Source organism: Stenella coeruleoalba, assembly GCF_951394435.1.
Source record: "Stenella coeruleoalba genome assembly, chromosome: 6".
NCBI lineage: Eukaryota > Metazoa > Chordata > Mammalia > Artiodactyla > Delphinidae > Stenella > Stenella coeruleoalba.
Window position 1 is genome coordinate 62524955 of NC_137151.1, and position 21123 is coordinate 62546077.

General features: G+C 37.2%; 1 protein-coding gene across 1 annotated transcript in view; it reads right to left on the reverse strand.

Moving 5' to 3' along the window:
* Nucleotides 1-21123, reverse strand: part of LOC307187806 (sodium channel protein type 1 subunit alpha) — a 204098-nt gene that overhangs the window by 51196 nt on the left and 131779 nt on the right. Inside the window, exons 14-22 of the mRNA XM_079924343.1 lie at nucleotides 18145-18208; nucleotides 17447-17588; nucleotides 16627-16833; nucleotides 14803-15087; nucleotides 6078-6425; nucleotides 4655-4787; nucleotides 3615-3853; nucleotides 2041-2214; nucleotides 86-442 (exon numbers count right to left, since the gene is read on the reverse strand). Coding sequence (XP_079780469.1) covers nucleotides 86-442; nucleotides 2041-2214; nucleotides 3615-3853; nucleotides 4655-4787; nucleotides 6078-6425; nucleotides 14803-15087; nucleotides 16627-16833; nucleotides 17447-17588; nucleotides 18145-18208 — 1949 coding nt within the window. The remainder of the gene's footprint in view (nucleotides 1-85; nucleotides 443-2040; nucleotides 2215-3614; nucleotides 3854-4654; nucleotides 4788-6077; nucleotides 6426-14802; nucleotides 15088-16626; nucleotides 16834-17446; nucleotides 17589-18144; nucleotides 18209-21123) is intronic.

Below are 21123 nucleotides of genomic sequence, written 5' to 3' on the forward strand. Positions count from 1 at the left end.
ATAGTCTTTGTTTTGGACAAAATGGTCATCATTTCATTATGCTCTTAATGTATTTCTGAAACACATTTCTTAAATGGGTACATACCACCAGGTTTCCAATGACCATGACCATCATGAAGACAGTAAGGCACATGGCTTGACCGGCGACCTCCATGCAGTCCCACATGGTCTCTATCCACTCTCCACACAGCACTCGGAACACAATCAGGAAGGAGTGGAAGAAGTCATTCATGTGCCAGCGTGGGAGTTGACAGTCACTAGAGATCTTGCAGACACAATCTTTGTAGCTTTTACCAAAGAGTTGCATGCCGACCACAGCAAAAATGAAGACGATGATGGCCAACACCAAGGTTAGATTTCCCAGAGCCCCCACTGAATTGCCAATGATCTTTATTAGCATATTTAATGTTGGCCAAGATTTTGCCAACTTGAAAACTCGGAGCTGGAAAATTAAAAAAATAATGTATATTATTATGATCAATCTTTAAAAGCATTACATATATTGAGCTTTACTAAGAAGTGATTAAAATTGAATTTCTTACAACATCTGCTATGCAGATGTTATAACTAAGCATGGTGATGGATGTTAACTGGACTTACTGTAGTGATCATTTTGCAATATATACAAATATTGGATCATATGTTGTATACCTGAAACTAATATAATGTTATATCAATTATACCTCAATAAGAAAGATATATCTATAACAAAAGACATTAAAAAAAAAAAGCTAGTGGATATCCTGGACCACTACTGATTGTAGAACTTACAATCTACCCACTACTGACTGAAGAACTTACAATCTACGAATCTTCACTGGGGAAATATGCAAGAGCCACCTTGCACTTTGCTTTCCAAACTTTTAAATCCATCCACCTCTGGACCTTAACCAATTAGAAATGACCTGGTGCCACTGCACTGTCATAGCACCACTCTCCTAAGCAAAAGGCATGGAGAGCAGGCTGTCTGGATGTCTTTGTGTCAGTGCTTGTCTTTACTCCAAGACACATTTCCTAATCTATCAAGGACAGAGAGCTGTGAGCAAATGTTGCACTTTACCAAATAAGAAGTAAAGGTCTTCCCATTGGGAGCTTCTTATCTAAAAACAAAACAAAACAAACAAAAAAACCAAAACAAAAAGACTCTCTTACATCTGCCCTGCCCTTGATGACTTTCAGGTGCATGGCTAATTTTTGGACTCCCCCTAGGAAGAATCTGATTCTTCCATATTTTAACCTTGAGATCAATTTCCCTGAGAGTGAATTTTTAATGATTACTTGGGGACCAACTGTCCTTAATTTGTTTTGTGAAGGTGGTTGTAAGGCATACCAGGCCTGACACTAATATTAACATGTGATTTCAATGATCTCTGCTCAAAGATACTCATTTGTCAATAGCATGCAAAGTACCATCACATTGAGCCCTGCTATAAGTAGAGAAAAGTGTTTATTATTCATAATGCTCCTTTGGAGCACTGACATAGCTAGATGTACCTGCATTTAAAAACCTGGAATACTTCCCATGACTTTATAATTCTTTCCCTGATTTGCAAGGACATATATGTGAATCAGTGGACATAGCAAGTAATCCTACAGATTTCTCTTGTCTGATTTTGGGAAGGAGCATATTTTCCAGAGGTAGAATTAGGAAGAGTTTCTACATGCACATCTTATATCTGATTGTCATCCACCACTATATAAGGGTGTTTATATTTTTAAAGCCCTATTAAAATGTGATACATTTTCATTATTTTCTTAGATCCAGAAATATTAACTATAGTCATATCTAGAAACAATAATTAGTCAGAATGGTAACTGAGCAATATATGAAACTTTATGTGACTAGGATTTTTGCAATAAAGTTTTTTCTAAATAAGTGGGAACAATTTTGTTTTCCATTTAGGGACTGTTTTTGACAATGCAAATGTCACACAAAAACTTAAAATGTTAATGGTGTGTGGTAAAACCTATGATGTAAAACCTATGATGCTTGTTGGAAAGGTTTTTGTCTTTGTGCTGTTTTGTTTTGTTTTGTTTTACCAATCGGAATGAACGGAGAACTGATAATCCTTCCACGTTGGCCAGGCCAAGTTCTACCAGGCTAAGCGTTACAATAAAACCATCAAAGATATTCCAGCCTTCTTGGAAATAATAGTAAGGATCCATGGCAATAATTTTCAGAAACATTTCTGCTGTAAAGATCCCAGTGAAAACCTAAGATCAAAACAAAGTTACTCTAATTCCATCAGATAATGATAAAGTGGAATGACATAATATTTGCTCTTAGAACAAAATGTTTATACTAGTCATGATTATATTACTAGCTTACATTTGCATAGTAATTTATAGTTGATGAAAAGCTCTCAAATAAGTTATTTCATTTTATCCTCAACAAAAACACTATTAAACACATAATGCAGGAATTATAACCATGACTTTACAGATGAGGAAACAGGTCTTCAGATGGGTGCAATGATTTGCCGAATATCAACTAGAAAACGGCAAAACTAGGATTGAGAGCAAATCTGTTTTTAACCAGTGTTCTTTCCATCACATCAAACTGCATTTTCCTTCAGACTTCATACAGCACAGCTACTGACAAGATTTTCCCATAAACAGTTTTATGTATCTATAAGCTTATTCACATTTCCCTCTAATCAGATAGTTGTCATTATACATATGTAACTATATTATAATATGTGCATTACTATTATCAGTATTTGTTATGCACATGAAAAAAATTAATTTACTTCCATAGTATTGGGTTGGCCAATCCTCTTATGTAACATCTTACAGAAAAATCCGAACAAACTTTTTGGTTAAACTTATATAAATACTAAAGCTTTAAAAATAGAAATACTATAATTCAGGATGCTTTACATGTTTTGCTTTCCACCATCAAAAACCTTAAACCCTAAAACAAATATTATGGAAAATGCATACATTATTTTAGAGACCATTCTTCCAGCAAATAAAAGCTAATATTCCTATGTTGAGTCAACAAACACTTTAATAATTTGTGGTTTTTAAGCACAGAAGAGAAAGAATTTAGTGGCAACCTTCACCAAAAGTGGCACTGTTAATCATATAATACACAAAATATACTGGACGTTTTCAATATTTTATGGATTTGATCTAAAACAGATGGATTAAACAATACATGGTCTACCTAGATCCTGGAAGTGGAAAAGCTGGAGACATTTTTGAGTTGTTAAACTATTGCTTATAATGATGATGACTAAGCAAGATAAAAAGGTCTGTAATTTCATTTTAGCCTTCTACAGGTAGGGAAACTGTGATAACATCATTTCAAAAAGTGTGTCCTTAAACTATGGACTGCTTCTGTAGCTTTAAATAGTTATAAATAACAATATTGAGTTTTCAAGTAGTACTGTAGGCCTGTGCCTATTGCTCTCTTTCTCAGTTTCTGCTTTGATCTTAAGGGCTGTTATTTTTGGCAAAAGTAGGATATATCCAGCTAGATATAATTCCCATCTTTTGGGAGCCAGGAGGTAGAAAGGGTGGTGGAAAGACTGCTGTAAGTTATTCAATGTAAAGAGTTTCTCAAACAGAAAGTTTGAAGACTGAACACATTTACCTTCCAATATGCTTACCAAGTTTCCTACTGTAAGCACATTATTGAAATGGTCCGTCATGGGATAGTGTTCCATGGCCATGAACAGAGTATTTAAGACAATACAGATGGTGATGGCCAGGTCAACAAATGGGTCCATCACAACCAGGTTGACAATATGTTTCACTTTTAACCAATGTGGCGAGCAGTCCCAGATTAAGAACATGTTGGAAAATTTATACCAACAGGGTGGGCATTTCTGCCTGGATTCTTCAAGTTCTAGATATAAAAAAAATAAATAAAAACAACCACCAAAAGATATTTTTACACACATATATTCCTTTCAAATCGGCTAGACTTCTTTTTAGTAACCAACACATTTCCATTTGCAACAGTCAACCTCTTTTATACTTGATTTAAAAAAACTATACAATTTAATCTTCAGACGGCCCCAAATATTTCTTCACACATAAACATAGCACAGAGGTAGCAAAGAATGGTTTTCTTCTCTTATGCATTGATCCTGTGGTTCCATACTTTGCCTTAAGTGAATGGTCTTTTAAATGAAGTCTCAATAAGAATATGGGTTGGAGTAGTGTAGACTGTGTGTAATCCTATGTTAATGTCTGGCTATGGTGTCATCCTCAGGCTATAAGACATAGGACAGAGAGATAGGGTAGAGCCAAGAATCATCTTTTTAATTTGTTTTTATTTTGTGAGAATGACCCACTCCTCCCCTCCAATCTTGAGAGTATTTAGGAAGTCCTACGCTAAGTGGAACAGAAGAGAGGAACACCATGACTAATGGGATTAGAAACCCCTAACAGAAATGCTTTATTCTGCATTTTCAAGGAGTTGCCACACACAGGATACATTCTTTAGTTTCAATATCACGGAATTTAAGTAACTTTTTTTAAAGCTTCTAGAATACAGGAGTAAGTATAACAAATAACTCTTAAATAAGACCTGTTATGTTCTCTTTAGAATACACTGCTTCCAACTCACAGAGACATTCGTTTCGAATGAGACAATATAAGCTCAGTGAAAACAACTGAAACGGAAACGGAATTTGTTACAAACCTTCTACTGTATTTGTTAAAATGCTGGCTATGCTCATTGCTCTTTGCCTTTGAGAAGGATCTTCTAGAAAGTCCATGGAAACATGAAAAGAACTTGACCTTCTCTTTCTCATGTCAGTTTCAGTGGTTGTTCCCTGTAAAGAAAATGCTAATGTATTAAATGATTAACTTGAGCAATATGATAAGTGAACAACCAATGTGACGCTGTGAAATTCATGAAACACATGCGACATGCACGTTCATAGTTAATTGGTGATGGCAGACATTGCTGACTTATTGTATCATTAGCCTGGAATGTCCAAACTGTTAACCATTTACTCATACAGCAAAAATTGAGGGTTGTTTTTTTTTACCCTCTGATTTCATAATTTTATGAGACATAATGTAATTTGGATATGATTGATAAATTTGTGAGAGACATATTTAACAATTTCCTTATTTCTGAACTAATAGTAAAAGGTAGTGATTTGAAACGACATCTAAATGATCAAGGCATTTTATGTTGAGAAGGTAGCCCTTTATTTTTAAAGAAGTACAAATAATTACAACACTCGTAGCTGCCATCTCATTTTCTGGACACAAGACATAGATGATCATTGACAACACAAACTGTATGTTAAAAAAATAACAACACATGCTGCATGGACAACAGTTTCATCCAGGGTACCAAAGCAATAAGTCATCTAATTCTGACTTAGTCATGCCTCACCATGCTGATATATTTCCAAGTCTAATAAGAGGCAGCATATGTTTAGAAATTCCTCATCTGGGTACACATTCACAAACACATAACATACCTTTGTACACAGACAATTCTTTTATCTGCCTGTATTAATATTTTTATTTGTGTCTCTTCATTCAGATTAGTTTTGAGAAGACCTATATCAGCATTTTCTTTTTAGTAAGACAAATATGAGTACTAGAAATTTTAAGATAATATTGAAGCTATCTATTCAGGCACAGTGTTCTTGAAAATCTTCTAAACTAAAGCAGAGCTATATTGAAGAATCCGTTGGAAAGATTTATTATACACCCTTTACAGTTAAACATAAGAATCGTTCATTTACTCTTACACCAGAGCTTTAGAGGATGTCCTGCTGTCTAAGTTCAGCATGGGTATATAGCAAATCCTCCAACTGGAAGCAGTCATTTACTATTGTGTTTAATTAATCCTTAGCACGTTTAATAAGTAAATGCATTCAGGTGTTATGCAAGAAGGTGCTGAAGCCTTAAGTTTTAGTTGGATACTCTCTTAAAGATATTAAAAGATGCAGGTGCATTCACAGCTTGACCAACCAGGTATCATTCTCAAGGGGTTCCATTCTGTAGAAACACTGGCTGGTGCAGCAATAATGAGCCAGCCATGCCTGAACTATTTAAAACTTCCTTACATTGTCATCAGTAGCTGGCTTATCTATTATCACCTCTGGTAGAAGCTGTCCAACAGGCGATGTAGGAACTGAAGGTCCACCAACCAAGGAAACCACACCATTGCAATCCACAGTGCTGTGCATCTTCCCATTAGCTGGAAACACAGCCAGCATCCGGGACGACCTACTGGTCTGACTCAGGTTACTGTTGCGTCGCTCTCCATGTCGTTGGGGCACAAATAAGGAGTCTCTGCGGCTTTCATTATCCTCGAAGGTGCTGTGTTCATCATCAGCAAAGTCATTCTCTGATCCCACATCCTTTGCTCGCCCTCTGAAGCTGAAAAGGCTTGTTCTGCTATTTCGCCTTGGAGAAAATAAGGAGCCACGGATGCTCAACAAAGACTAAAAGTTTGAAATCAAAAACAAATAATAATAAAATAATATTAATATGGCCATTTGGAATGTGCTTTTATTTTGCAAGATTAAGTTGAAGGGGACTTCAGCATTCAAAACAGAATGTGACTCATTCTTTTTTGATTAACATTCTCGTTTTATGTGCATTCGGATTAAATTAAATTATTTTTCTAAGAGACGATTTCTAGCCCTTGACATTAATGACTGGGGAGATAGATCGCAACTTAAAGATATTGAAAAACAAAACCCTGAACCACCGTATTTCATATTCAAAAGGAAGCATCTTTAGTACCTTACTATGGACATGGTAAACACTCAATAAATATCAGTAGCATGACCTTAACAGGGGCACATTTGTTTCCGTTGCTCTTTCCCTTCAAGAAATTCTAACACTTTTCACAAATTGTTTTAGTCCACCTTTCTAAAATCACTTTAAATTAATTATTGTTCTTGTTTCAGCTAAAAGGCACAGTGTTGTTGGAACTTGAAGACTTCTGAAATTCAGAGTGATGTGCTTTTTGATAAAGTATACCATGACTAATATTTTCAGAAGCATGCATGATAGTTTATAAAGTAGTCAGGGATGAAAAAACAATATAAAATAACCAAAGAGTTGTAGATTACTGATCAGTTATCTACAATTTTTTTTCTCATTAAAAAGGCTGCAGACCAGAAAGATGAAATGTCAGTAGTTACAACAAGTACCAGCAGACAGGTTCAGGTGAGAATCTGGGTCCCCTGACTTTCAATGCAGTGTTATCTCAACTACACCCCACTGTAGATTTACCTGTGCAAACTAAAATTTTCTCATAACTATGTACAGAAAGGATAGGTTTAAATATAATAAACACAGCAGTCAATTCAGTTGATAAAAATTCATAAGTTGAGTAAGGCCCGCAGAATTGGCGAACTGTGTGGAAGGAGCGGGATCTGTAGAGCTCAGCAGCGGCGAGGTACAAAACAAAGAATCGCTTTGCACAAAGCCAGAAGGGATACACTGAAAGAATTATCAGAAAAGAATAATATATAGATTGCTTTGGCTGGGCTTCCGGGAAGATGGCGGAAGAGTAAGACGTGGAGATCACCTTCCTCCCCACAGATACACCAGAAATACATCTACACGTGGAACAACTCCTACAGAACACCTACTGAACGCTGGCAGAAGGCCGCAGACCTCCCAAAAGGCAAGAAACCCCCACGTACCTGGGTAGAGCAAAACAGAAAAGAATAAACAGAGACAAAAGGATAGGGACGGGACCTGCACCAGTGGGAGGGAGCTGTGAAGGAGGAAAGGTTTCCACACACTAGAAGCCCCTTCGTGGGCGGAGACTGCGGGTGGCGGAGGGGGGAAGCTTCGGAGCCGCGGAGGAGAGTACAGCAACAGGGGTGCAGAGGGCAAAGCGGGGAGATTCTCGCACAGAGGATCAGGGCCAACCGGCACTCACTAGCCCGAGAGGCTTGTCTGCTCACCCGCCGGGGCAGGCGGGGCTGGGAGCTGAGGCTCAGGCTTCGGTCGGAGCGCCGGAAGAGGGCTGGGGTTGGCTGCGTGAACACAGCCTGCAGGGGGTTAGTGCGCCACGGCTAGCCGGGAGGGAGTCCGGGGAAAAGTCTGGACCTGCCGAAGAGGCAAGAGACTTTTTCTTCCCTCTTTGTTTCCTGGTGCTAGAGGAGAGGGGATTAAGAGCGCTGCTTAAAGGAGCGCCAGAGACGGGCGCGAGCCGCGGCTAAAAGCGCGGACCCCAAAGACGGGCATGAGACGCTAAGGCTGCTGCTGCTGCCACCAAGAAGCCTGTGTGCGAGCACAGGTCACTATTCACACCTCCCCTCCCGAGAGCCTGTGCAGCCCGCCACTGCCAGGGTCCCGGGATCCAGGGACAACTTCCTGGGGAGAACGCACAGCGCGCCTCAGGCTGGTGCAACGTCACGCCCGCGCAATGTCATGCTGGCCTCTGCCGCCGCAGGCTCGCGCCGCACTCCGTGCCCCTCCCTTCCCCCGGCCTGAGTGAGCCAGAGCCCCCGAATCAGCGGCACCTTTAACCCCGTCCTGTCTGAGCGAAGAACAGACGCCCTCCGGCGACCTACACGCAGTGGCAGGGCCAAATCCAAAGCTGAGCCCCTGGGAGCTGTGAGAACAAAGAGAAAAGGAAGTCTCTCCCAGCAGACTCAGAAGCAGCTGATTAAAGCTCCACAATCAACTTGATGTACCCTGCATCTGTGGAATACATGAATAGACAACCAATCATCCCAAATTAAGGAGGTGGACTTTGAGAGCAAGATTTATGATTGTTTCCCCTTTTCCTCTTTTTGTGAGTGTGTATGTGTATGCTTCTGTGTGAGATTTTGTCTGAATAGTTTTGCTTCCACCATTTGTCCTAGGGCTCTATCCTTCCTTTTATTTTTCGTTTTTAATTTTTTTCTTTTTTTTAATAATTATTTTTTTATTTTAATAACTTTATTATATTTTATCTTACTTTATTTTATTTTACTTTATCTTCTTTCTTTCTTTCTTTCTTTCTTTCCTTCCTTCCCTCCTTCCTCCCTCCCTCCCTCCTTCCCTCCCTACTTTCTTTCTTTCTTTTCTTTCTTTCTTTCTTTCTACTTCTACTAATTCTTTCTTTCTACTTCTTCGCCCTTTTATTCTTAGCCGTGTGGATGAAAGGCTCTTGGTGCTGCAGCCAGGAGTCAGTGCTGTGCCTCTGAGGTGGGAGAGCCAACTTCAGGACACTGGTCCACAAGAGACCTCCCAGCTCCACATAATATCAAACGGTGAAAATCTCCCAGAGATTTCCATCTCAACACCAGCACCCAGCTTCACTCAACGACCAGCAAGCTACAGTGCTGGACATCCTATGCCAAACAACTAGCAAGACAGGAACACAACCCCACCCATTAGCAGAGAGGCTGCCTAAAATCATAATAAGGCCACAGACACCCCAAAACACACCACCAGACATGGACCTGCCCATCAGAAAGACAAGATCCAGCCTCATCCACCAGAACACAGGTACTACTCCCCTCCACCAGGAAGCCTACACAACCCACTGAACCAACCTTAGCCACTGGGGACAGACACCCAAAACAACGGGAACTACGAACCTGCAGCCTGCAAAAAGGAGACCCCTAAGACAGTAAGATAAGCAAAATGAGAAGACAGAAAAACACACAGCAGATGAAGGAGCAAGATAAAAACCCACCAGACCTAACAAATGAAAAGTAAATAGGCAGCCTACCTGAAAAAGAATTCAGAATAATGATAGCAAAGATGATCCAAAATCTTGGAAATAGAATGGACAAAATGCAAGAAACATTTAACAAGGACCTAGAAGAACTAAAGATGAAACAAACAATGATGAACAACACAATAAATGAAATTAAAAGTACTCTAGATGGGATCAATAGCAGAATAACTGAGGCAGAAGAACGGATAAGTGACCTGGAAGGTAAAATAGTGGAAATAACTACTGCAGAGCAGAATAAAGAAAAAAGAATGAAAAGAATTGAGGACAGTCTCAGAGACCTCTGGGACAACGTTAAACGCACAAACATTCGAATTATAGGGGTTCCAGAAGACAAAGAGAAAAAGAAAGGGACTGAGAAAATATTTGAAGAGATTATAGTTGAAAACTTCCCTAATATGGTAAAGGAAATAGTTAATCAAGTCCAGGAAGCACAGAGAGTCCCATACAGGATAAATCCAAGGAGAAATATGCCAAGACACATATTAATCAAAGTGTCAAAAATTAAATACAAAGAAAACATATTAAAAGCAGCAAGGGAAAAACAACAAATAACACACAAGGGAATCCCCATAAGGTGAACAGCTGATCTTTCAGCAGAAACTCTGCAAGCCAAAAGGGACTGGCAGGACATATTTAAAGTGATGAAGTAGAAAAATCTGCAACCAAGATTACTCTACCCAGCAAGGATCTCATTCAGATTTGATGGAGAAATTAAAACCTTTACAGACAAGCAAAAGCTGAGAGAGTTCAGCACCACCAAACCAGCTTTACAACAACTTCTAAAGGAACTTCTCTAGGCAAGAAACACAAGAGAAGGAAAAGACCTACAATAATGAGCCCAAAACAATTAAGAAAATGGGAATAGGGACATACATATCGATAATTACCTTAAATGTAAATGGACTAAATGCTCCCACCAAGAGACACAGATTGGCTGAATGGATACAAAAACAAGACCCATATATTTGCTGTCTACAAGAGACCCACTTCAGACCTAGAGACACATACAGACTGAAAGTAAGGGGATGGAAAAAGATATTTCATGCAAATGGAAACCAAAAGAAAGCTGGAGTAGCAATTCTCATATCAGACAAAATAGACTTTAAAATAAGACTATTAGAAGAGACAAAGAAGGACACTACATAATGATCAAGGGATTGATCCAAGAAGAAGATATAACAATCATAAATATTTATGCACCCAACATAGGAGCACCTCAATACATAAGGCAAATACTAACAGCCATAATAGGGGAAATCTACAGTAACACAATAATAGTAGGGGACTTTAACACCCCACTTTCACCAATGGACAGATCATCCAAAATGAAAATAAATAAGGAAACACAAGCTTTAAATGATACATTAAACAAGATGGACTTAATTGATATTTATAGGACATTCCATCCAAAAACAACAGAATACACATTTTTCTCAAGTGCTTATGGAACATTCTCCAGGATAGATCATATCTTGGGTCACAAGTCAAGCCTTGGTAAATTTAAGAAAATTGAAATTGTTTCAACTATCTTTTCCGACCACAACGCTATGAGACTAGATATCAATTACAGAAAAGATCTGTAAAAAAAATACAAACACATGGGAGGCTAAACAAAACATTACTTAATAATGAAGTGATCAGTGAAGAAATCAAAGAGGAAATTAAAAAATACCTAGAAACAAATGACAATGGAGACACGACGACCCAAAATCTATGGGATGCAGCAAAAGCAGTTCTAAGAGGGAAGTTTATAGCAATACAATCCTACCTTAAGAAACAGGAAACATCTCGAATAAACAACCTAACCTTGCAACTAAAGCAATTAGAGAAAGAAGAACAAAAAACCCCCAAAATTAGCAGAAGGAAAGAAATCATAAAAATCAGATCAGAAATAAATGGAAAAGAAATGAAGGAAACGATAGCAAAGATCAATAAAACTAAAAGCTGGTTCTTTGAGAAGATAAACAAAATTGATAAACCATTAGCCAGACTCATCAAGGAAAAAAGGGAGAAGACTCAAAACAATAGAATTAGAAATGAAAAAGGAGAAGTAACAACTGACACTGCAGAAATACAAAGGATCATGAGAGATTACTACAAGCAACTCTATGCCAATAAAATGGACAATCTGGAAGAAATGGACAAATTCTTAGAAATGCACAAACTGCCAAGACTGAATCAGGAAGAAACAGAAAGTATGAACAGACCAATCACAAGCACTGAAATTGAAACTGTGATTAAAAATGTTCCAACAAACAAAAGCCCAGGACCAGATGGCTTCACAGGCAAATTCTATCAAACATTTAGAGAAGAGCTAACACCTATCCTTCTCAAACACTTCCAAAATATAGCAGAGGGAGGAACACTCCCAAACTCATTCTACGAGGCCACCATCACCTTGATACCAAAACCAGACAAGGATGTCACAAAGAAAGAAAACTACAGGCCAGTATCACTGATGAACACAGATGCAAAAATCCTCAACAAAATACTAGCAAACAGAATCCAACAGCACATTATAAGGATCATACACCATGATCAAGTGGGGTTTATTCCAGGAATGCAAGGATTCTTCAATATACGCAAATCAAACAATGTGATAAACCATATTAACAAACTGAAGGAGAAAAACCATATGATCATCTCAATAGATGCAGAGAAAGCTTTTGACAAAATTCAACACCATTTATGATAAAAACCGTGCAGAAAGTAGGCATAGAGGGAACTTTCCTGAACATAATAAAGGCCATATATGACAAACCCACAGCCAACATCATCCTCAATGGTGAAAAACTGAAAGCATTTCCACTAAGATCAGGAACAAGACAAGGTTGCCCACTCTCACCACTCTTATTCAACATAGTTTTGGAAGTTTTAGCCACAGCAATCAGAGAAGAAAAGGAAATAAAAGGAATCCAAATCAGAAAAGAAGAAGTAAAGCTGTCACTATTTGCAGATGACATGATACTATACATAGAGAATCCTAAACATGCTACCAGAAAACTACTAGAGCTAATCAATGAATTTGGTAAAGTAGCAGGATACAAAACTAATGCCCAGAAATCTCTGGCATTCCTATACACTAATGATGAAAAATCTGAAAGTGAAATCAAGATAACACTCCCATTTACCATTGCAACAAAAAGAATAAAATATCTAGGAATAAACCTACCTAAGGAGACAAAAGACCTGTATGCAGAAAATTATAAGACACTGATGAAAGAAATTAAAGATGATACAAACAGATGGAGAGATATACCATGTTCTTGGATTGGAAGAATCAACATTGTGAAAATGACTCTACTACCTAAAGCAATCTACAGATTCAATGCAATCCCTATCAAACTACCACTGGTATTTTTCACACAACTAGAACCAAAAATTTCACAATTTGTATGGAAACACAAAAGACCCTGAATAGCCAAAGCAATCTTGAGAAAGAAAAACGGAACTGGAAGGATCAGGCTCCCTGACTTCAGACTATACTACAAAGCAAAAGTAATCAAGACAGTATGGTACTGGCACAAAAACAGAAAGATAGATCAATGGAACAGGATAGAAAGCCCAGAGATAAACCCACGCACATATGGTCACCTTATCTTTGATAAAGGAGGCAGGAATGTACAGTGGAGAAAAGACAGCCTCTTCAGTAAGTGGTGCTGGGAAAACTGGACAGGTACATGTAAAAGTATGAGATTAGATCACCCCCTAACACCATACACAAAAATAAGCTCAAAATGGATTAAAGACCTAAATGTAAGGCCAGAAACTGTCAAACTCTTAGAGGAACACAGAGGCAGAACACTCTATGACATAAATCACAGCAAGATCCTTTTTGACCCACCTCCTAGAGAAATGGAAATAAAAACAAAAAGAAACAAATGGGACCTAATGAAACTTCAAAGCTTTTGCACAGCAAAAGAAACCATAAACAAGACCAAAAGACAACCCTCAGAATGGGAGAAAATATTTGCAAATGAAGCAACTGACAAAGGATTAATCTCCAAAATTTATAAGCAGCTCATGGAGCTCAATAACAAAAAAACAAACAACCCAATCTAAAAATGGGCAGAAGACCTAAATAGACATTTCTCCAAAGAAGATATACAGATTGCCAATAAATACATGAAAGCATGCTCAACATCATTAATCATTAGAGAAATGCAAATCAAAACTACCATGAGATATCATCTCACACCAGTCAGAATGGCCATGATCAAAAAATCTATAAACAATAAATGCTGGAGAGGGTGTGGAGAAAAGGGAACCCTCTTGCACTGTTGGTGGGAATGTAAGTTGATACAGCCACTGTGGAGAACAGTATGGAGGTTCCTTAAAAAACTACAAATAGAACTACCATATGACCCAGCAATCCCACTACTGGGCATATATCCTGAGAAAACCATAATTCAAAAAGAGTCATGTACCAAAATGTTCATTGCAGCTCTATTTACAATAGCACGGAGATGGAATCAACCTAAGTGTCCATCATTGGATGAATGAATAAAGAAGATGTGGCACATATATACAATGGACTATTACTCAGCCATAAAAAGAAAGGAAATTGAGCTATTTGTAATGAGGTGGATAGACCTAGAGTCTGTCATACAGAATGAAGCAAGTCAGAAAGAGAGAGACAAATACCGTATGCTAACACATATATATGGAATTTAAGAAAAAAAAATGTCATGAAGAACTTAGGGGTAAGATAGGAATAAAGACACAGACCTACTAGAGAATGGACTTGAGGCTATGGGGAGGGGGTAGGGTAAGCTGTGACAAAGCCAGAGAGAGGCATGGACATATATACACTACCAAATGTAAGGTAGATAGCTAGTGGGAAGCAGCCGCATAGTACAGGGAGATCAGCTCGGTGCTTTGTGACCACCTAGAGGGGTGGGATAGGGAGGGCGGTGGGGAGGGAGACGCAAGAGGGAAGAGATATGGGAACATATGTATATATATAACTGATTCACTTTGTTATAAAGCAGAAACTAACACACCATTGTAAAGCAATTATACTCCAATAAAGATTAAAAAAAATTCATAAGTTGTATTTAATTCCTACCCCTCTCTTCAGTATTCTAATTTCCATCCATGCATCATTTAACTCAGCAGTGCCATACCTGGTGTGGGGAGGAGTACCTCTTTTCATATGTCAACCGATTCCCTTCTATGGAGAAGCGAAACCCTTTCCTCCTGATGCTGTCTTCCGATTCAGATTTATGGAATTCATCATCATCTTTCTCTTCTCCACCAGACTGCTCTTTCTGTTTTCTTTTCTTTCTCCGATTTCTTCTTTCCTTTGCACTCTTGGAACTCAACTTGGAGGCTTCAGATGAGCTGTCTGAGAGCCCGCCTGCTGCACTAGGTTCTCTGGAATGCACTGAGGCAGTTACAGCTGCTGCCTGCTACATTGAGGAGAAATGGTCTTAGCATGGAACTAGAGAAGACTTTACCTTTAAAAAAATAGCTAAAGTATTTGCAAAGCATTTTAAAAATAATTTAGCTGACTCCAGCTAATCTTACATCGAAGAAACTCTGCAAGTATAAAAGAAAAATTTTTTCTTTCCATCTAATAAAGGCTTTTAGAGTTAATTTGGTTTTCTTTGTGCTAACATTGGTTACATTTGTATGATGTTTTACAGACTGCACATTCAAAAGGATCAATCAGACAATAACAAGAACATAAATTCATATTACTTTTGGGATTTGATTTACTCTAAAAATTGGTATCTAATTAGCACTGTTTTTTTTTTTTTTTTTCCACTGAAAAAGAACTGGAGCATGGAAGAAAAGCTGATCAGTAACTTGGGGTCTAATCCAAAGATAGGAGGAATGAGATAAAGAGCTGAGATCCTCTTTCCAGTTATTGAAACAGGGTTGTCCAATGCTCTCACAATATTATCAATAAAATTTATGGAAGGTGATAAAATCCCTTCCTTACCCCTCCACAATACTCTATTCAGAAGACTGGAGAAGGGAGGGTCAGAAGTTTCGGCTAAGCAAGACAAGATGTTCACTTCTCCAAAGACCATCCCCAACTTCTTTAATTCGGCACTGGTTCTTGCTGGCCACATGGTCATGGAATGAAAACAATGCTTTTTGATCACAACTTGTACTAGCCCTAGGTTGGCACTTTTTGATTATTATCATTGTTCCAAGAGTACTCTCAATACAAGGACTCTTGCAAATAAATTAATACTCCCCAAACAACTTTCTTCTTTAGTAAAGACAGTGAGTTTCGATGCTGAACGGAAAGAGTAAGGAAAGATGGAAGGGATAAGAAGGGCATTTTATTGTACTGTGAGTACTGACACCTCACTATAAGAACAAGTAATTCTTAGGTTCCCCGATCTCCATAAAAATTGGTGACTTTCATATGCTTATTGGATACTGCTGTATCAGAGAACATTACAATAGTCAATCACTTTCTTATTTATGTAAGAAAGGCAATTAAGCAACCACATTAAAAGACAACATAGTTTTGGTTAAAGAAAGTAATAGACAATCTTCTAAGAACCACATGAACATCTTTTTATATAATAACCAATAAACTTTTTTCTAAGAAAAGATGATTTCTTAGGATTTTCTTCTAATGCCAGTATACTCATTCAGTAAGTTTCTCACCTGAGAAGACCCCAAAATCACATTTTCCCTTGTATTCTAAAAATTTTATGATGATTAAAATAGCATGAGAGAGTTCTATTGTGGTCCATATCATAAACATCTTAGAATAATTAAACTAAATGACTTATAGATGATGAAAACAATGTAGAAATCCTTACTAATCCCCTATACTACCAGCTTCTCTTAAGTACAAACAATTATCTGTCTCTCACTTTCTCTCCAGTATTTTTGTAACAACCAAAACAATAAATAAAGTTTGTACCATGAGACAGGACATATTTGATTTGGTGAATTTACCTGAGTTGATTTGGTGAATTTACCTGAGCTGCTTCCTGTTGCTTTTTAAGCTGTTCAAGCATCTGTTGAAATTCAGCCTCTTTCTGTTCTGCCTCTTCTAAGGTGGCCTGATTCTGTTCCTCATAGGCCATGGCTACCACAGCCAGGATCAAATTTATTAGATAGAATGAGCCCAAGAAAATGACCAGCACAAAAAATATCATGTATGTTTTTCCAGCAGCACGTAATGTCTGAAAATAAGAACACCAGAATTATTTTTTTCAATATTATTTCACTAACGGGTGGCTTTACCTGTCTCCAACTTACTGTGTGTCTTATAGGACTCTGATATAAATAATAATGACGACGTTCACAGCCCCTCCTACCTCGTTGACTGTCTGTTTCTTTAACATCATCCTCTTCCTTCTCCCCTAACTCATGCATTCAACATTCTGATGTGTAGGAGGGAATTCTTGGATTTATCAGGAATAAAGCAGAGTCAAATAAAGTACCATGGAGATCTCCATCAAAGAGCTGAGGCTTTGAATAAAGTTAAGGAAGAGACCAAAGTTATCCTTCTACATCTGCTTATTCATTTTCATCACCTGCCACCTGAAGGATGATACTTGAGCGGGTAAACAGAGTTGAGGGGAATATATGCCTTCTGTTTAGGAGGATCTGTGTCTGGGAAGGGTGGGAAATAGGTTTTGAGCCAAGGGGAAATGAGAGAGAATTGCTGCTCCTGGCATTGCTATGCTTAATATGTGTTATAATCAATAGGGTAATTGATTTGGATTTCATAACTAAGCTGGTTTTCTTATATACTTCCAATTAAACACAATATGTGTCTCTTCAGGTTCTCACCAGTTGGTAAAGATTTTCCCAGAAGTCCTGAGTCATCAGTCGAAACAGGGACAAAAAAGCCCAACTGAAGGTATCGAAGCTTGTGTAGCCATAATTGGGATTTCTACCAGCTTTCACACACATGTATCCTTCTGGACATTGACTGTAAACGTGGCAAAAGAAAGTATTATAAGAAATTCTGCTGTCTTTTTATTCTGGTAGCGTGCTATACTTATGATATTGTCTAGCCAGGAAGATTTGCTATTTCAAGGGATAAAAGTATGATAAATAAGCAATTAATACATTTCCCAACTTTTGACTTAACATAATTTTACTATCCACTTGATGTCATCATTAAAATATTGCATAGCATTTCTAGTTATATTTTACAAAACTATTTTCTGTTGGTAATTAGTGTGTTAACATATGTCTAGTTCATTTTCCTACCATGGATAATCCAGAGTTGTCTCATAGCTCACATATACTCATCTAAGGGAAACAGCATTAGAGCTAAAGTATAACTTCTTGTTTTATGAAACATGAAAGCTTGTCTAATATTTAAATAATCCCTCACCTTATAAATAAGCTTAATTATAGCAAATTAGTATGAATAAAGTTACTTGGCTGTTATCTGTCAGTTTGTATAAAAAGAGAAAATACACACACACACACACACACACACACACACACACACACACACACACAAATGATTGTCTTACCCAGCATCTGAGCTATTTCCACACAGTAGTGCATCTGAAAAACCCTCCAGAAAATAATGATATCCTGTTTAGGAAAAAAAGTCACATGATGAATATTTGCATGACATTGCAAAATGAGAATAAGATCAGGCCGCTCTTTTAAAGTTCATAATTTTAAGTACATTATTATAATTTTAAATATATTATAGTTTTAAATATATTATATAATTTATTCAAAGGCACAAGTGTTATTCCCTCTAAATATTAGATATTATATTAAGGAGATTGGATACTTAGTTAATAGTACAAAGCATTTTTTCTTTATGAATGTAAAATTAGTGATAATCACAGGTACTAACATAGTATTTTAAAAGGTATCAGTGTTTTTTTACCCTCCTCATGAAAAATAAAAACTTCATTCTGGGGGCTTCCCTGGTGGCGCAGTGGTTGAGAGTCCGCCTGCCGATGCAGGGGACACAAGTTCGTTCCCCGGTCCGGGAAGATCCCACATGCCGCGGAGGGGCTAGGCCCGTGAGCCATGGCCGCTGAGCCTGCGCGTCCGGAGCCTGTGCTCCGCAACGGGAGAGGCCACAACAGTGAGAGGCCCGCGTACCACACACACAAAAAAAACAAAAAAAAACTTCATTCTGTAAAAGTAGATAAGAATGACAGGGATTTCTTTGCGTTCTCAAAACAGCTACATATTTCAAAATAAAGGGATTTTAACTTTTCTGAACTGTCTTCTGTATTTTTTAACACTTTATAAATGACTAATAATTAATTATAATTTACATTCTACCAACTTATAGAATATATCATAGGCAGCTTAGTAAAAGATGCATAAATCATGTCAACTGCTAAAACAAGTGAAATAAAAAATAATTTAAAATGTTGTACTAAAGCTAAAATAATTATTATAGGTGACTATTTCATTATCTCAAAGTTTTCTGTCTCTGGCAAATTCGTTAGATTCTTTCAACGTCCTGTTGAAGTGTCACTTCCTCTGTGAATTATTCCTTGATAGCTTCTACTTTCTTCCCCCTTAAAGACTGGCAAAATTAAGAAATCCTCTCACTGTGCTACCAGTAACATGTATAGCCATTATTATACATTCACTGTCTTATATTGTGATTATTTGCTTACAAATACTGTTCCTTCTTGAAAAAAAAGTCTAATCATTAATTATTTCCATATTACTAGTGTTTGGGACCTAGTAGCCTTTCAATAAAGTTTATTGAATTAATAAGTGAAGGGGTGACAAAAAGAGAAACACATGGAATTAAAGAGTCATTTTGTAAAAAGGACAATTTTGGATTTTGTAGGAAAAATATTTTCTAGATGCTAAATTTTCTGAGAAATTTACTCTACGTATAGTTCTGTAAGAGATACAAAAATACATAATGGAACTATTTTAATTTTCAATGTCTTTACTTCTCTGAACATAAGAAATTAAGATACAATTTCTTAACTTTTAAATGAAATTAAACAGTGTGAAAGGAATATGACAGTTTCTGGATAAATTTTTTTTTAGTTTATTTAATTTTGGCTGTGTTGGGTCTTGGTTGCTGCGCACAGGCTTTCTCTAGTTGCGGCGAGCGGGGGCTACACTTTGTTGAGGTGCACAGGCTTCACATTGTGGTGGATTCTCTTGTTGCGGAACACGGGCTCTAGGTGTGTGGGCTTCAGTATTTGTGGCTCGGGGGCTCTAGAGCGCAGGCTCAGTAGTTGTGGCACATGGGCTTAGTTGCTCCGTGGCATGTGGGATCTTCCCGGACCAGGGCTTGAACCCGTGTCCCCTGCATTGGCAGGCGGATTCTTAACCACTGCACCACCAGGGGAGCCTTGGACAAAGTTTTGATACCAGATATTTATAAGTGAAGTTTTATCCATTAAACTCACTGATCTAGAAGTTTAATTTGAAGAAAATATAACTTTCAGTCATAATGTTTATCTTTAATTTTAATAAATTTAATTTTCTATTACTTTCAAAAATAAACCATTTTATTTATATTTGCATTTGGTTTAAAATAATCTTTGTTCAACAAATGGAATATTATTAGAGAAAATGACAAGAAACAGATTTTTAGGGCTGAAAGTAGCCTCAGATATTCTTGACTTCTTTTATTTTGAATGTAACAAAAATGGAGTCCAATAAATTTTCCCTAGAGTGAATAAATCCTAAGTGACATCCTCATAATCCGTTCCTTGATCTTAGATTAAAACAACAACATAAAAAAAAAACAGATTTCAGGGAGTTGGTGACAGCAGTGGGCTTATAAGGATCATGTGAAGTAAAAAAGGGACATTTCATGTATTCCTCTGACATGTATTTTTCTTAAGGCATTTTTCTTAATCCAGCGATTTACAATTATTTGCAAATTATTTGTTGGCATGTCACTAACATCATGGAAGTGTACATCTGTATCAACCAAGGTATTTTCCAGATCTATAACTATAAAAAGACACTGATTAGTTTTTTTTATTATGCTATCATTACTTTAAGAATTATCAAACCACCAGTAAGTAAACTTTATGACTAATTCTACTTCTTCCACATAACCAGTCACTAAGACTTTCTTTCTTCTTTGATTTTTTTCCTAAGAATTAATCATCACCTTAAAATAATAGATACAGCTATATTTAAGCACATCTAGAGTCTAAGTCTTATATATTTCATATTTTCCTTTAAAAGGACATTCCCTTTCATGAGTCAGGTTCTTTCTGCTTTTGAAATATTGCTACTGGCAGATATTAAAATTATATGATAGAAAAAGATTGTTAATTTTGTCACTTTAAAAAGAGGATATCAGGCCAGTTATTTTTTCATCCTTTTAGAGTAGACTATTTAAACGTTTGACTATTTTGTCTAAACTCTTGAAATAAAGATAAACTGATTCTCATAACTTCACAGTTTTATGACATTTTTAATTTCTCTCTCTTAAACGTTGACTCTCATTTCCTTCTCTTTGATGTAATACTACTTTTAATTCTTATTCTACA